Below are 17000 nucleotides of genomic sequence, written 5' to 3'. Positions count from 1 at the left end.
TCTCTCGGTGACGTCATCGACTGAAGCTGCTCTGCTGGTGAAAAAAACGTCATTTTGAAACTTTTACAGGTGAAGCATTTTTTTTTACAAAGTTTTGAAGTTATTATAGTGACAGAAAGAGGCCACGAGATGGCGCCATTTTTCACGTAGTTGATAGCGTGTGTGGCTGTTTGGTTTCTGTTCACACCCTCCACGAGTGTTTTGCATAAAGTATTCCTCAGGCTCATGATTTCTGTTTCCTCTCTGGCTGAATTATATTATATTAAATTAAATTAAGGAAACTAGAGCGAGTCTTTCATCAGTAACTAGTTATTTTAAACACTTTACTACCTAAAGTGCATTTTTGGTGCTTTACATGTTTGCTGAACTGCTTCATGGGCGAAAAACCTTCTCATTCGTTAGACGCTGACTCTGTTCTTCAAATAAAATCTATACTTCCTGGATTGCCAAGTTTGAAAATAAAAGCATTCAACACAGTGTCAAAATGTGTTGTGTAAGTGTAGAAACACTGAACAAAAATATAAATGCAACACTTTTGCTCCCATTTTTCATGAGCTGAACTCAAAGATATGAAACATTTTCTACATGTACAAAACACCCATTACTCTCAAATCTGTCTAAATCTCTGTCAGTGAGCACTTCTCCTTTGCATCCCACCTCACAAGTGTGGCATATTAAGGTGCTGATTAGACAGCATGACTATTGCACAGGTGTGCCTCAGACTGCCCACAATAAATGGGCCTACAGGAGGGTGAGCCCATATGGCTTTTCAGGCTGCACTTGGCCAGGCCACATGGGCAAAGGCCCAGCCATCTGCAGCTGCAGTCACAACTGACAACATACAAGAAGGACGACGACCTGATGAATTTTCTTTAAAAATATCATTTTTAAAAATGGCTGCAAATATTTATTTCAGACAGGTTGACAATAATTACAGTTTACAGCATTCGAAAATCATGTTCAGCACTCAGCTGTTTTAGGGAATACACCAAATACCATGTGTTATTATAATGTGGTCAACGTATCTTCACTTTGTCACAAAGTTCATCTGCTTTTCATGTTGGTGCATTTCCACATCTCATTGTTCAAGCAGCAGGTTTATCTCGAAAACATGCATTTTCCCCCCAAGGCTGATAAGGCGTTAGAATATTCAACAGTTGCTTTGGTTTCAGACGTCAGTGATTGTGGCTAAATGCACATTTCTTCCTCATTTTCTCAAAAACAGATTCACTAACTGTCAATTTGTTTTCCGTTTTACTATTAAAAAATATGACAATACCATTTGCTTCCATTGGGCTGGAGAGGCATCTGGGTGACAGTGATCACAACTTTGTACAGTTTATTAAAAATCTACTCTACTATGTAACAGTATCTGTGTGAGGCGACCTGCACCCCTAGTGTCTGCTCAGTAGCTGAACATCTGTTGCGCAGAACTGCTTTGCTGCTGAGGGGTGGCTGGCTGGCTCTGGCTGGGCCGGCCTGGATCTGGGCCCTGGCTCTGGGCCTCCTGACTCTCCCCCTGTGCACCCTCCACCACTGGAGTGACCTGGCTGCCCTCAGCTGCAGGTACAGGCCTCCACGCCAGAGTCGGGGCCTCTAGCTGGTGGCCCATGGGGTTGACCAGAGTGGCGAGGTTGATGAAATGGGCGACGGACTGGGGTGTCCCGCTTCCAGCAGGACCTACAGTCTCTGGGATGAGTTCTGCAGACCGGTTGTGCAGCATAGCGGAGCCACTGACTGTGTCAAAGGTGACTGTGAGGATGGAGTTGTCCAGTGTGAGGGGCCGGTCGCTGGCTGTCAGGTGGCCCACGGCGACAGGCTGCAGGCTGGTAAACTGGGCAGGGGCGTGGCTGGTGATGGGCGTGACTGTGATGTTGGTCAGTCCCACTGAACTGTTGGGGGAGGAGGCTGATGGAGCACTGGGGTCGGTCAGAACCACCACCTGAAACGGCAACAATGGAATCAATTGCAACTCGATGATGAAAGCAGCTCATCTGCCGCTAAAGCACAACACTGTTGTTATAATCTAAGTTTGTGAGGAACAGCAGCTGGCTGAGGTCGTGAGTCAAGCTCAGCCAGCGAGCTGAATGAACTGAATTTTATTGCATTCACATAGCACCAAATGACAACAACGGTCACTTCAAGGTGATTTATATTGTACAGACTTTACAATAATGCAGAGAAAACCCCAACAATTAGACACCACCCAGTGATCAAGCACTTGGTGACAGCGGGAAGGAAAAACTCCCTTTTAACAGGAAGAAATGTGTTGTTGCTGCTGCTGCCGCTCTCCCGGCCTCTTGGCTTTCCATACTGCACATTAGGAACGTTCCAGAACAGAGGCCAAATATAAATTACTGCAGCTGGAATATTGACTCAAGTGGCCCAGACAGAAATAATGTAGCAAACACATCTGAAAAATGGAAAATAAATAAATAAAATTAGAAACTACGTCTTATTTCACATTTTTAAATCAAACTATTTAAGCATCATGCCACTTTGTATAGTTATATTATTAAAATTGTTAAAGGTCTAATGTGTTTGAGCACATCTGTAATCACAAAGCCTTAGCTGTCAATTGTGGCTTCAAGCGTTGCACTGCATCTGTGTAATTTCATAACACTGTCCTAACAGCAGGAAAACAATTGTATATTATAAATGTAATCATTTTGTGGTGTGACTGTGTGTATTTTACACCTGCTTTACTCAACAGATCCACATGTTATCCTACGATTCCCAATGAAGTCATAACTCCTAGGTCAACAACTACCAAAGTCGGCAATTTATTAGGTTATGTAACATTATAGCCCATTCAAAAAAAAACTTTATTAGACAACTGCCACATTTTTAGACAAATGCCACAGTTATTAAATGATGACTTCTTATCAAATAATCAACAAAACAAGTGCAAATCCAGATTTATTCTGCCTTTCATCGGCAATGTCGAGCCAGCCGCTGTGGGTGACTTAAGGGCTCTTCAGGGAGAAAAACTTCAGTCTGTGTTTTCCTTTTTAATCAGGCCGCCTGCCTTTATCCACTTATCGTGGTGTTCGGGGGGAAAGAAATTGGACACGTTATTGTAGCAACAAAGCAGAATCTTCTGGGGGAAATGTGCACACGTACCTGCTGGATGCTCTGTACAGCAGAGCTCGTCTCAGTCTCATCACCGACAATGACGGCGTTGAATTCTGACATGGCTTCGTGCCTTGGTTCAGCAAAATCAACGTATTCATCGGACTCGGAGAGCTCCGGCTCAGCTGAGCTTCTCTGCTTCTTCTTGGGGTGTCGGGAAGGTCGACTGGGCCGCTCCTGAGACATCCCGTCTTTTTCCATGGTCAGAGAGGGCTGCAGAAGGAAGTGAAACATCTTTAGTGTACAGAAAAATGCAGATTTTAAGGCAGCTGACACCACAGACATACTTAGACAATATGGTTTCTTGTTGTTTGTCAGAGTTTCCATAGCTACGCCTCCCTAAAACCACCTCGTTTGTCAATAAGGTCAAAGGTCAAGGTCAAATTTATTTATATAGCACATTTCAAACAGCCGATGCTGCACAAAGTGCTTAACAATATAAAAATGGTATTAAAAAGCAACAATGTAATACAATAATAACAATATAAAACAATAATAGGACAATAAAAGAATTAAAACAATAACTAAAACTATTTAAAATAAGAGCAGAATGCTTGGGTCATAGTGTGTTAAAAGCCAGGGCATAAAAATGTGTCTTTAGTAGTGATTTAAATTGCTCAAGTGTTTGTACAGATCTAATATTTAGGGGGAGACTATTCCAAAGTCTGGGACCTGCCACAGAGACGGATCTATCACCACGAGATTGGAGACAAGTCCGTGGGATGGACAGCATCTATTCTGAGCTAGACCTCGTGGTTTTTCCTGGAGCATAAACAGAGAGGAGCTCAGACAGGTAAGAAGGCGCTCGGGCGTTAAGCGACTTAAAAGTAAAAGTTTAAATTGGATCCTGTAGGAGACAGGAAGTGTAAAGAAGCTAAAACTGGGGTTATACGCTCTCTCCGTTTGGTACCAGCTAGCAGGCGAGCAGCTGCATTTTGGACCATCTGAAGACGATGGGTGGAGGCCTGATCTAGACCATAACACAATGAATTGGATTTTGGTCTGTGGTGTCAGAAATCCGGAATTTTATTCTAACCTGCACAATGCTGATCGATGACTCATTCATTGACAAATTTTCCTGAAGATCATCAAACTCGTCGATTCTCACAGACACCACCTGTAGGCATATAGGAGAAGGACAGCATTTCAGGCCGAGTCTGCCTTTCGAGTGCTGTAATATGGGTCGTTTCCTCTCCGGTCTGACCCCACTCACCTCGGGATGTTTGCGTCGCAGGTGTCGGTTCATAGAAGCGCGAGTGGACACCTTTGTCCCGCAGAGGTGACACGACTGGGCCTCTACCTTTTCGTGGGTCAGGTGGACGTGCTTCTGCAGCATGTACTCGGTCAGATATTTCTTATCGCATGTGGGACATGTCCACGTCTTACCCACTGCAGCAGCAGAGAAGGAGAGGAGGTCAGCTCGACAGCATCAGCTAGTATGAAGCCCCAAATTAAACCCTATCATATTCAATGTTGTGTGTAATGCACTCCAAAGCATCTTTGTGTTCATACATATGAAAGATCACATGTGTGTTCTGACTTTGATAGGGATATATGTTGGTGTGTAGAACAGCAGAACTGGAAATTATGTGAACGTGTTTCAGGTCAATTTATGGAGCAAAGTAATGTCACGAGTCGTGTAACAAATTATTTACTCCATTATCATTTTGCTCAATAATGTTGCTAAATCTCCAAGTCCTTCCCCGTCTTATTAAACTTTTGTTTAAGAAAGAAAACACATTTTCCTAAAAATTGTTTGTAACTTTGCTTCATAGGTGTAGCTACTACTCTGACTGGCTGCATCACCACCTGGTACGGCAGCTGTAATGCTCTGGACCACAAAGCTCTGCAGAGGCTGGTGAGGACAGCACAGCATCACCAGGACTGAACTGGCAGCCATGCAGGATCTCTACAGACAGCGCTGCGTGAGGAAGATGCAGCGGCTCCTCTCCGATCCCAGCCACAGACTTTTCTCAGTCCTGCCGTCCGGCAGGCGGTTCAGGAGCATCCAGACCCGCGCTAGCAGACGCAGAGACAGTTTCTACCCACAAGCCATCAGGCTTTCGAGCTGCTGCCGTTCTGCACACACCATTACACACTCACTACAACTACAGGACTCTACACACTGTCACTTCAACAAATGCCACTTAAATGCTCGTTGCACAAGTTTTGCACAACATGCAAATACCAACTTGTCTTAACTATTAAATATTTAGAGAATTTTTTTCTCTCTTTTTCTCTTTTATCATCATCATCATCAGTATTATTATTATTACTGCTATTTTCTGTTATTTTCTTCTTAATATAACTGCACACTTTCTACATGTTCATGTAAAGCTGAGGAGCACGAGCCAAAGAACTTCATTATGGGTAAATGTGGCTACACTGTTTCTCCGTACAAAACTTGAAACTACTGTTTAGTTAGCACCATGTAGCTAACATTATGCTAGTATTTGTTCCAGTCCAAAAATAGCAGGCGTTTACATGAAAGGATACAACATGCTTCTTAAATCATAAGGTCCTGGCAGCAGCTGCATGTCACGGGCTTTTTGGCAAGTTTACCTTTGGACCAAACTGATTTTAGCCTTTATGCTAACTTAAGTCAACCTTCTTATTTTTGGGATCAAACAAAAGTTCCTCTTTCCTCTATTCATCAACAACTAATAAGAGCCAACTTACATTTTCATACCACAACAGTTAACATTAACAGCTAAAATTTTTTTTAGTAAAATCACTTTAAATTATGACTAAAAGAAGATATTACATTACTACATATTGCATTACATTTGAAGATTATAAGTAATAAGTTGCTTTCTGTGTGACTTTATCAGCCTCTCACTTGCTTTGGTCCAGTCCTGTTTACAATGTTCTGATTTAAATGTAGCAGGAAAGTAGATTCAGATGAAAGAGTTTCATGTTCAGCTTGTAATAACCGAGTAATGCACAGCAGTCTGGTTTTATGACGCCACAGTGACATGAAATACCTGTGTGGATGAGCTTGTGAGTCTCTAGTGTGGTCCTCTCACTGAAAGTCTTTCCACACAACTCGCACATGAAGTCCTTTATACCTGCAAGCACGGGGACACAAAAACAAGCACTGAGGGACAATGACGTGATTCTCTGTTAGGTGTGCTTGGTTTTTAGTGCTTTTTTTGCAGTATACATCCTTCATGTCTGTGACACACAAACACTTTTTCTTACTGCAATAGAGACAAGTGAGAACAATCAAGACAATTAGGGTAAAGACAGTGTGGTGGGGCTGCACAGACAAAAGGAATTACAGCGGCTGTGGGTGTGTGACTGAGGATTAGTGCAGGTGTGTGTTTGAACGTGTACATGGAGAAACAGAGTAACCAACCCATCATGCTTATGCTATATGTATGTGTGTGTCTGTGTGTGTTAGACTAAGGTAATGCATTAAAGTGAGCTCTACGTGCACACACACACCTTCTCACTCACCTGTGTGTCTCTTGTAGTGTTTCAGCATGTTGACCTTTTGGGCGAACTTGCGCTTACACTCCTTACACTCGTACTCTTTGATGCCCTTGTGGAGCTTCATGTGGTGCCGCAGAGCATGTTTGGTCTTCATACCTGGGCAGGCAAACGTTGACACAATCTCAGAATAATTCAACCACCACCAGTTCAAGTCTACTTGTTCAGTTTACACGGTGGGAAAAGAGCAATGAGGCGTGCGATGACCTTTCCCGCACTCGGCGCACAGGTACTCTCGGTTGTCGTCGTGCACCCTGAGATGCTCCTTCAGCATGTCCTTTCTTGCAAACGATTTGCCGCATTTGTCACAGCCGTGGCTCTTCACCCCTGGATGAGTGAACAAACATCTTTTTTTAATTGTGACGTTACCTTTGCACAAACTCACCCTGTGAGAGTATGAGCCAGCGTAGGAAGTACATTTACTGACGTGCTGCCCTTGATTACAACTTTCAGCTGCTTTGCTGAACAGAGGAACATTTTTATGCCGTTATTTTATAAAAACACACATTTTAGCATTAAAAATGTGACTTCAATTAAAATCTTGTGGGATTAGCGTTTGGATGAAACATTTTGCTGATTACCAGTAGTGTTCATTTAAAAACCTTACGCTGGGTGGTAGGCGAATAAATTTGTTAAGCACTGACCACAGAATAAACACTTCACCTGTGTGGATGATCTTGTGCCTTTCCAGATTTCCAATGCTATTGAATATTCGCCCACAAATCTCACATGGATGGATGTACCTTTAGGAAAGAGCGAAACATTTGAAAATGATTTCTGTACATTTTTCTGACTTCATAGTTATTTAGAACCTTTATTTTGAAAAATACACAGTTTGCGCTATAAATGACATCATTTCCTTTTAGGTCCAAGTCAGCAATTTCAGCTCTCACATGCATGGATGATTAGTAACTAGCACTCAATGGCTGCTGCACGCAAATGTTACTATCTTTCCTCCCGTGAACATATTTAAAGGAATCAGATGTATTCTTCTCCTCACCAGATTTCAAAAGTACTTCTTTATACAATTATACATTTCTCTGCTGGCTCACAAGACTGTGACTAGCATTTGTACTTGCTTGCTTCCTACAGTCTTACTTCTGCACCGAAGGGTCGGGCAGCTGCTCTCGGTGGATGACCAGGTGAGCGTTGTAAGTGGCTTTGAGTGCAAAGCGTCGGTTACAGATCCCGCAGCCGTAGGCTTTCTCCTTGTGCTGCTCCATGATGTGCTTCAGGTACTCTTTTCCTTTTGCAAATGACAGCTGGAGACAAGAAGCAGGACGTGTGTTATTTGTGTGGGACACAGGGATACGTGGAGCTCCATGTGACTGCAGAGTTTCTCCGTGACAGTCAGAAGATTGCTTACTTGGCATTTTTTGCAGTTATATTTATGGTGCTCTGGGTCATCTTCATCTTCATCCTCATCTGTTTCGTCACTGTCGTCCGCTGAGATGCCGATCTTCTTGATGAAGCCTTCCCTTTCCTGCTCGTCCATTAAGGCTATGTCCTGAAATAAAAGGATGTCATTCAACCTGATGAACGCCAGGTATCTGGAGAGCATCTGAGCATTTCTGTGTTTATCTTTTCTTATCTGAGTAGCAGTGCTTCTGATTTTTAAAAGAAAATATGTCCCCTTCTCTATAATTTAGAGAAATGGTGAGATTCTGACTGAGGACATGTACATGTATAGAATATTCTGTCAGGTGTCTATAATACTGAATCAGAGATGGACCACATTTTGATACCTGATCTGAGTCAAAGTGGCATCCTTGTAAATCCTTGTGTGTGTGATTAAAGTGGAAACCAAGTACTCAAAGGCCCAAAGCCAAAAAAGCGTTCTGAATTTGTGCAGCTAAATGTGCAGCGGCGCTGTTAAACAAGTGGAACAGACTCTACATGCGTCATTGGTCCTGTGGAATAAGCAGTGGTGCAGCTTTCATCCTAGAAATTCATTTCATCCACAAATCCTGCATTTTTGTAATATACTGAAACACAAACTCTTTGATCTTGTGATGAAACAGCAGCTTCTCTGTGAACGAACCCTTCAAAAGGTCTGATAATGTTGCAGGTTTCACCTTGAAGTGCACGTGAATGTGGTCTCGGAGGACGTCTACACGGAAGAACTTGCGGCCGCAGATCTCACAGGTGTACTTTTTATCGCCGTGAGTCAACAGATGCTTGTTCATGTTACTCCTGCAGGAGAACACCTGTGCGCACACACAGAAACACACTGCAGTGAAGCAGGTGAACGATGAAGTGATGCCATGAGCCGACGCGTGCAGACGGCTTACCTTGCTGCAAATGGGACAGGGTGACGGCTCCTTCCTGTACTTGGTCCCTTCTTCTCCATTGGCCTCCAGCTCCTCTCTCTTCATGTGCTTTGGTCCTGTGCGTACGGATTTTAGGTTTAGTTTAGCGAAGAGCGTCAGGGCCAACAGAAGAAATCCATCTAAACGGTGCAAAAATGCACCAAGCTGCTCAGCTCTGACTTGGTTATCTGTGTGTTTGTGTGGGAGACGTGAAAGTCGAATCCTTCTCAGTTTTATGAAATCGTTTACACAGTGAGATTCAATATGATTACCACTAACAATGCCAGAGTAATGCAATCATGTGAACGGCTTCAAATAACTGTTTTACATCATTTGTTGCTGCCTGGCTAAACTCACAAAACAACAAATCACTTAATATTTGCTACACAGTGATTAAATAGCTCTCATGGTATGGTTAAAAGTAGTCTCTGAACTCAAACATTTGTAGAGCTCCTCCGCTCATTGCCTACCTAACCCCTACAGTAAAGCATGGCGGTGGCTGCATCGGGCTATGGGGGATGTTTCTCAGCAACCGATCAAACCAGCTGGAGTCGAACACACAGAGGTCTCTGAAAACAACCTGCAGAGATCTGACCAATAGTTTTGCTTACACAGCACCAAGTCACAGTTGCCTCGAGACTCTTCCTATTTGCGAGGACCCAACAATAATACAGAGAAAACCCCAACAATCAAACGACCCCCTATGAGCAGCAGGAAAAACTCCAGCAGAACACGGCTCAGGGGAGGGAGACGGGACAAAAGAGACACCGTGGAAGAGCCGGAGATTAAAAACGACTAATGATTAATGCCGAGTGTTGTGTAAGCACACACACAGTGAAATGAGGTGAATGAAGCCTAGGCTTATTGTGCCATAGCTAAGGAATAGCTCAGGGTCACATGACTATAAGCTTTATCAAACGGGAAAGTTTTAAGCCTAATCTTTAGAGCAGAGAGGGTGTCTGGTGTCCAAACTGGGAGCTGGTTCCACAGAAGAGGGGCCTGAAAGCTGAAGGCTCTGCCTCCCATTCTACTTTTAAATAATCAACGGTGTGAGAGTAAAGTGCTCTACTGGGGCGATATGGTACTATGAAGTCTATAAGATAAGATGGGGCCTGATTATTTAAGAAGCTATGTTTGAGCAATATGGACACATGAGCTTTGGAGTGGTTTGCAGAAAATCTCTCTGTTCTAAAAACCTTAAAGGTTCAGGCCTACAGAGTCTCCAGTTGCAGACTTGACTGCGAGACGTTTCCTGGAAATTCTCTTTGTCTTGCATAATCACGGTGACTGATAAGACCAGCGGCATGACTGCCTGGGAGGGAGTTTAACTATCCATACTCTGATTTATTTATTCCTGTAGTGCTTTTCATCAACCATAAAAAGCACGAGAAGCATTTTGCTCTCATCATTCTAGTACTGGGAAAAAATAGCATTAACAATCAAACGCTGCGCTGTGTTCTCATGCACTCACCCAAACCGTGCCTCCTGTGGTGCTCCTGCATCACGTCTTTGCGGTAGAACATCTTGTTGCAGATTTCACAGGAGTAGAGCTTCTCGCCGTGCTTCTTCTTGTGCTTGGAGAGGTTGCTGTTGGTGGAGAAGAACCGCGAGCAGATATCACACTGGAACGTCTTGTCGTCTGGAGAGAAGGAATGAAAAGAGGATGGTTAGAAATGCGATCAGAAACGAGGGGGGGAAAGAAAAGAGGCAAACCTACCTGTCCGGCAGTTGTGGAACTTTAAGGCATTTTCCAGGCGAAAAGATTTCTCACACGTGTTGCATTTGTACTTGTACTCTTGGTCAGGCTGTTGGGGGGATAAACACACGACGTCATTAACCGCTGGAGCGGCTGAAACCCTCGATCCGGCCGTTCGAAACGCACTTACCACGTTCTTGCTGTGCTTGTATGAGATGTGCTGCTTCAGGCTCTCCTTACGGCTGAACAACTTGTCACATTCATCGCACTTGAACAGCTTATCACCTGCCGACCACACATGAAGGGACCTTTTAGTAAACATACTCACTCCTCCTGAATTGAACTCTATCTGGAGATGACGCCATCACAGCCACAACTGTACCATGAGATCGGATGTGTCTGTTGAGGTTGCTGCTGTTCTGGAAGATCTTGTTGCAGCGGGGGCAAGCGTAGACCTTCTTGTGCTCTCTCGCTCTGTGCCTTTTCAGGACAGGCCCGCTGTCTGGAGTGCTCAGTGGGCTGCTGTTCTCTGCCGCTCTTGTTCCCCCCTCTGACGCTACAGGCTCCGAGCTCACCAGTGGGGGCTTCACATCTGCACACATCAGGAACCCAACGTCAAAGTCGACGGAGCGACCGTAGATGAGCTCGTGTTCCACACTTGATCGTTTTACGCCCTTATTGCAAAATTAATCATATTCATTTTTCACCTCAGAACTCTACATGCGATGCTCTGTAATGACAAAGTGATGAAGTTTGTTTGAAATATAACATGTACATAAATATTCACAGCCTTTGCTCGATACCTTGGTAGCTTGGAAGCACCTTTGGCAGCAATTACAGCCTCAAGTCTTTTTGAGTATGATGCTACAAGCTAGCACACCTATTTTTGGGGTTTCCCACTCTTCTTTGCAGAATCTCTCAAGCTCCAGCAGTTTGGATTGGGAGTGTTGGTGCACAGCCATTTTCAGATCTTTCCAGAGACGTTCAGCCAGGTTCAACTCTGGGGTGTGACTGGGCCATTGAGGGAAATTTCTAAAGCCACTCCTCTGTTATCTTGGCTGTGTGTTTAGGGTCATTGTCCTGTTAGAACAGAGGTGGAGGAACTGCAGGCGTCGAGGGCCGGTGTCCTGCAGGTGTTAGATGTGTCTTTGATCCAACACAGCTGATTTAAATGGCTAAATGACCTCAACATGTCTTGAAGTTCACCAGAGGCCTGGTAATGAACTAATGATTTGATTCCGGTGTGTTGACCTGCAGGTTTTAGATATCCCCACCCCTGTGTTAGAAGATGAACCTTCACCCTAGTCTGAGGTCCAGAGCGCTCTAGCAGGTTAACATCAACATCATGGCTCTGTGCATCGCTGCATTGACCTTTACCTCCACCCTGACTAGTCTCCCAGTTCCTGCTTCTGAACAACATCCCCACAGCGTGATGCTGCTGCCACCATGCTTCACTGTAGGGATGAGATCATCCATGTGATGAGCCGTGCTTGGTTGTCACTTGGCATTCAAGCCAAAGAGTGTAATCTTTGTTTCATCAGACCAGAGAACTTAGTTTCTCATGGTCTGAGCGTCCTTGGGGTGCTTTTTGGAAAACTATAGGTGGGCTGTCATGTGACTTTTACTGAGGAGTTTCTGTCTGGCTTCTCGAAAAAGTAGAAAAGTACTTGACACACGTGAGATCCCTCTCTTTTCCCCCGGTGGTGATTTGCATACAGCGCAGGTTTTGCCACTTTGGAAAAGTAATTGCATGAGGGGACAACATATGTTTTTTCCATTAAGTAAACCTGAAACATTCCTGGCTCGACGTGTTTAGTGGGCACACATCTTTGTTCAGATGGAATGTGATTGGTTGGTGACTTTGTGAGCTGGATGGATACAAGGAGCCTCGTCTGAGTTGACACTGGGCGATTCACCTCAGCACTGCAGGATCTTCATGCATTAACTGTCTTTGTGTCTTTTCTGTGTTGTTCTGTGGTGCAGACGCGACTCTACGACACTTGTTGCTTTGTTCTTGGTCAACATTACTTGTTATCTGCTGTATTTCCAAACAGCGAATGATGATCCGCTTCAAAGAACAAGCTCTTCACCTCCTGCTGTGCTACACATTTGAATTTGATCCGTCTTAACGTAGTGACTATATCCAGAAACTTTGAGCTGTGGTGTGCAGGAAACAGGCGCTGACCGAGGGAGCACTCGATCTACTTTTGCTTTGTGTTTTAACTGGTGCAGCATGCATTCTAAATATCATGCGATCATCTTCATTTAACCGCTGCAAGCCAGAATATGTTTCACCAAGTTTTTTTTTTGCCCAAGCCTGACTCTCTCTTTCTTCTCACCTCTGTTTTTGCTTGCTGCAGCACTGGGCCTGCGTCCTTTAGCCCTCCTCCCTCGGCTGTGCCCTCTCTTGAGGCTGGGCTGCGCTGCAGGGGAGCTGCCCTCCTCCTCATCAGGACCAACCAGGCATTCTCCCTGGGGCAGGAGTTGCTCTGCTGGAAGCACCGTTACCGTCTTTACCTCGTTGAGGTGGCTCAGCATGTCGCCTGTGATCCACAGAAAAGGGGCAGATGAGTCAGCGTGTGCGATCATGACGCAGCGTTTTGTTCAGCTTAGAATCTTTTGAACGGGTGAACATGTGGCGTTCACTCATGCTGGACTCGCTGCCAAAACAAAAAGCTGCTGAAAAATTGATGCAGTTAAAAGAAAAAAAAAAGGATTATAATCACAAACTTAGCTAAAATATGGGAAAACATTTCAAAGACGTGTGAACTGGAGGTGGTGGGTGTTTTTAATGATCCTACCTGTGCTGCTGTCTTCAGCCGCTGGAGGCATGTGGGCTCCACTTTTCTCTGAGATCTCAGATTTAGCGGATGGAGCTGTCACATCTGATTGAAAAAGAGAAAAGCGAGAAGATGTAACTCTCACAGTTTCCATGGTACCCCAACACAGCATCTGTGCTGTAACCAAAGCTACCTGGTGGAGGCAGCGGTGGCTGAAGTGGGGGTTTCAGCATGGGCTTCTCCATCTTCTTGGCGTAGAACGCTCCATACCAGACTCTCAGCTCTGTTCCTGGCAGCACATCCTGGGAAACACAACAGCGGCAGGTATGCAGGTGGATCAACAAATCAGTCTGCTTACAGAGGTGAAGGAGCCGCGCAGGTTTCAGGTGGAGGAAGATACCTGGGAGGTGTTGAAGTACACTTCGTCATCCTGCTGGTAAGCCGTCAGATTCTGGTGCTTGTGGTCGCTGGCAGGTCGCACCAGCATCATCCAGTTGCAGTCCTCCTCACTGCTGGAGTCAAAACACACCACTACACCGTCCTTCTTGAAGATCTGCCCAACAACAGAGAGAGGATCAAGAAGGAAGTTAAAGTTAAAAACCACATGCACACGTACAGTTTAAAGCAGAGGGTTTAAGTGCACCTTCAGGGGGAACGTTCCTTCCTTCTCCAGGTGGGGAACCCTCTTTGCTTCAAAGGGCCCAAACCGAGTCCTCTTGACCAGCCGGTGCAGGACAAACACCCCCTCCTCTCCATTTCCCATCTCTCTGATCTCCAGGCTGTCTGGAAGAGACGACCTGATCCAAGGAAAGAGCAACATGGCATAAACTCCTGATTACTGTCTGTTCAGTATGTAAGCTAAAAGCATGATAAAAGCTCAAAGCGACAACCCTCACTCTTTAATCTCAACTCTGCATCATCACCAATCACGACCCCCAACCTGTTACTGCAGACTCCTCCCAGAAGTTTCTTCCTGTTAAAACAGGGACTCTTACTGCCGCTGTTGCTAAGTGCTTGTTCACAGAGGATGATCTGGTTATTGTAGGGTCTTTACAATAACAAGGCCAGCCTCCTGCCTTCTTGTGATCCCTTAGTTTCAGCATCACCTGATTCAGTATGCTTACTTTGCTAAAATGCTGAAAAATGGTGTGTCCTCCCCTTTTGAGCAATTTTGTGCAATATTATAGACAGAAGCCCCAATGATCCAAAATATCAGAGAATGAGAAAGAGAGAAAACACAAACAAAAAAAGAAACTGCAGGCTGAGGCTCGAGGAAGGCAGCTGTATGCTTGTGAGAAGAAAGCAAATCTATTATGTTTAAAGTTAAAAAGTTCCACATTTAGGATGAAGCTGCAAGTGGCAGAAACGCAACCACCCACAGTGGGATACTTGGACAATCTCTTTGCAAGGTCTAGAACAGCAATAAGGTGACACATGAATGGGGTTTGTAATTTCACAGGTCAGGATGACTGGACGTCAGCGCTAGCAGGGATCGATGTTTCTCCTTCTTTGGTTTTGCTCTGATTGAATCTTTAGAAAGAAACTTGAGTTCAAAGAATGGCTCAAACCCCCACCTGACACCTCCAGCTGTCACTCACCGAGCTCGGCTGAGGACGAAGGAGTCCTGGACAGTCACCACTGGCCCAAGTTCAGGACACTCAGAGTCATGGTACTGGCCACAGTCCTCGCACCCTGTCAGATACACATCACATCTGTCTTCATAGTGCTTTAACACACACACACACACACACACACAGGGGAGAGTAAGGGCTGGAGTCATACTCACAGATGAACTCATCTGGTGTCTGTTCAGCCATTATGCCAACCTACAGAGAGGGAAAGTGTTTGCATGTTTACCAGAGAGCAGCAGCCTGGTCGCACTCAGTTTTACTGCACATTTACACGAAGGAAGTACTTTAACGAGTGTTTCAGGATGTAACCGAACTTCTGAGCCTGCTCATCGTTTAATGTGGGACCCTTCAGGTGTACGTGAATGCATCAGCCCTACCGGCTGTACACTGGTGCCTTATGGAAACATTAACTGGTTTTTGTTCTACGCGAAACAGTTGACGCGTGTATTTGAACATATGCAGCCCGGGGAATAGACGGGATCCAGGATTCGAGTCGTTCCCAAACTCTAGCCGGGTTTTAACTCCGATCTGAGCGGCTGCTCTTTGCTAAAATGTAACAAAGAACAGTCGGCATGGCGGATGGACCGGAGACGCAAACCCCCAAACCGGAGTCAATGCTATTCAACGGCCGCCAGTGTGTGGTGGAGGCGTTTCGGGTAAACTCGGACCGAACCGGACGGATCAGCTGCACCTTTACTACCAAACTGCGTCTCCATTTGGTAGAAAGGCGGCGTGTATTGGTCGGGAAACACGTTACCTTTTCTGCAAAACCCCTTCATTTACCAAATCCTGACTCCGGGTTCCAATCCGCTCCAGAAACGGCGCAGGACCGGAAACGAGCAGCCCCGACTGCATTATGGGAAATGTAGGCGCAACACAATGGCGCTAACCTAGGACCTACTACCTCATATGTGTAACAGTTTTTAGTCTTATAGAAACTACAGAAGTTAACAAAAGTGTGCACAAAATACTAAAAGGCAGCATGTTAGCGTATGCTGCTGCTTATAACTACTTTATCAAACTTCCGACAACGTTTGCTCTACAACAACGTTTCGCTTTCTGTTTCAGTCCTAACAACACATTTAATGAAAATTATATTTCAGTGTCAAGAAGCTTTTTACAATGTTGTCTTTATACCAAAATGTCTTTCTAGAAGCAAAGTGATGAAACACGTGGAACAGTGCGAGTTACTAAACTGTACTAGTTAAATATTTGGAGTTTCTTTGACATTTTCTCTCTTTTGAATTTTTGATTAATATGGACTCTTTTTTGAGATTAAGTAAGCCCACTTATTATATTTGTTATAACTTCACAGTTACTAAATTCTAATATGATAAACTATATAATAAAACTGTAACTTTGTCTCCTTATGTTAGCACTCAGAGTGGGCATGTCTGAAGGACTGTACTAACAGCTGACAGATCGCCTGTGTGGCCTGTCATAGTTGTTGCATGAAGTTGTGATAGTCTGGACATGTGCAGAGGACAGATAGTGAAGGTTGGACCATTGAGGCAATCAGTTGCCTTAATTGTTTGAGGTCTGACAACAACAGACATTTACTAGTTGTTCTAGGGGATTAGAAAAATATAGACATAAAAGGCACAATATACTCACCAGCCACTTTGTTACATCCAACTGCTTCATTCATTTATTAATGCAAAGATCCAGTCAGCCAATAACATGGCAGCAACTCAGTGTGTTGAGGCATGTACAGATGGCTAAGACGGTCTGTTGAAATTCAAACCAAACATCAGAAGGAGGAAGAAAGGTGATTAAAGGGATCTCCACAATTGTGGCTTTGTTGTTGGTGACAGACAGGCTGGTCCGAGTACTTCACAAACTGCTGATCCCACACGGCCATCTCTACAGTTTACAGAGAAAAAGTCAGAAAAAGAGAAAATATCCAGTGATGTTTATTTTAGGTTAAAGCTGAATGGCCAGACTGGAAGACTGTAAATCA

General features: G+C 44.5%; 1 protein-coding gene across 1 annotated transcript; it reads right to left on the bottom strand.

Moving 5' to 3' along the window:
- Positions 1–789: 789 nt before the first annotated feature.
- On the bottom strand, positions 790–15888 carry prdm15 (PR domain containing 15). Its single transcript, XM_014335009.2, has 24 exons — positions 15798–15888; positions 15196–15235; positions 15008–15101; positions 14053–14206; positions 13810–13962; positions 13603–13711; positions 13431–13514; positions 12969–13172; positions 11012–11221; positions 10820–10914; positions 10651–10738; positions 10405–10572; positions 8916–9010; positions 8700–8831; positions 7991–8131; positions 7723–7886; positions 7288–7367; positions 6832–6951; positions 6592–6723; positions 6117–6200; positions 4346–4521; positions 4169–4249; positions 3124–3345; positions 790–1942 (listed from the first exon to the last, which is right to left on the bottom strand). Exons 2-24 carry the CDS (start codon positions 15224–15226, stop codon positions 1406–1408), a joined length of 3354 nt encoding a protein of 1117 aa, XP_014190495.1. The 5' UTR covers positions 15227–15235; positions 15798–15888; the 3' UTR covers positions 790–1405.
- Between the last annotated feature and the right edge of the window lie 1112 nt (positions 15889–17000).

This window comes from Haplochromis burtoni, unplaced genomic scaffold (assembly GCF_018398535.1).
Source record: "Haplochromis burtoni strain Fernald_Lab_line unplaced genomic scaffold, NCSU_Asbu1 Contig_24, whole genome shotgun sequence".
Classification (NCBI taxonomy): Eukaryota; Metazoa; Chordata; class Actinopteri; order Cichliformes; family Cichlidae; genus Haplochromis; species Haplochromis burtoni.
This window is presented reverse-complemented; position numbering and strand designations above follow the sequence as displayed.

Excerpts from the sequence above, each read along its gene's own strand:
- prdm15 (XM_014335009.2), bottom strand. The coding sequence starts at position 15,226 with ATGGCTGAACAGACACCAGATGAGTTCATCT. Across the intron at positions 13,963-14,052 it reads AAGGAACGTTCCCCCTGAAG|ATCTTCAAGAAGGACGGTGT; the intron begins GTGCACTTAAAC and ends GTTGTTGGGCAG. Across the intron at positions 13,712-13,809 it reads TGTACTTCAACACCTCCCAG|GATGTGCTGCCAGGAACAGA; the intron begins GTATCTTCCTCC and ends TGTGTTTCCCAG.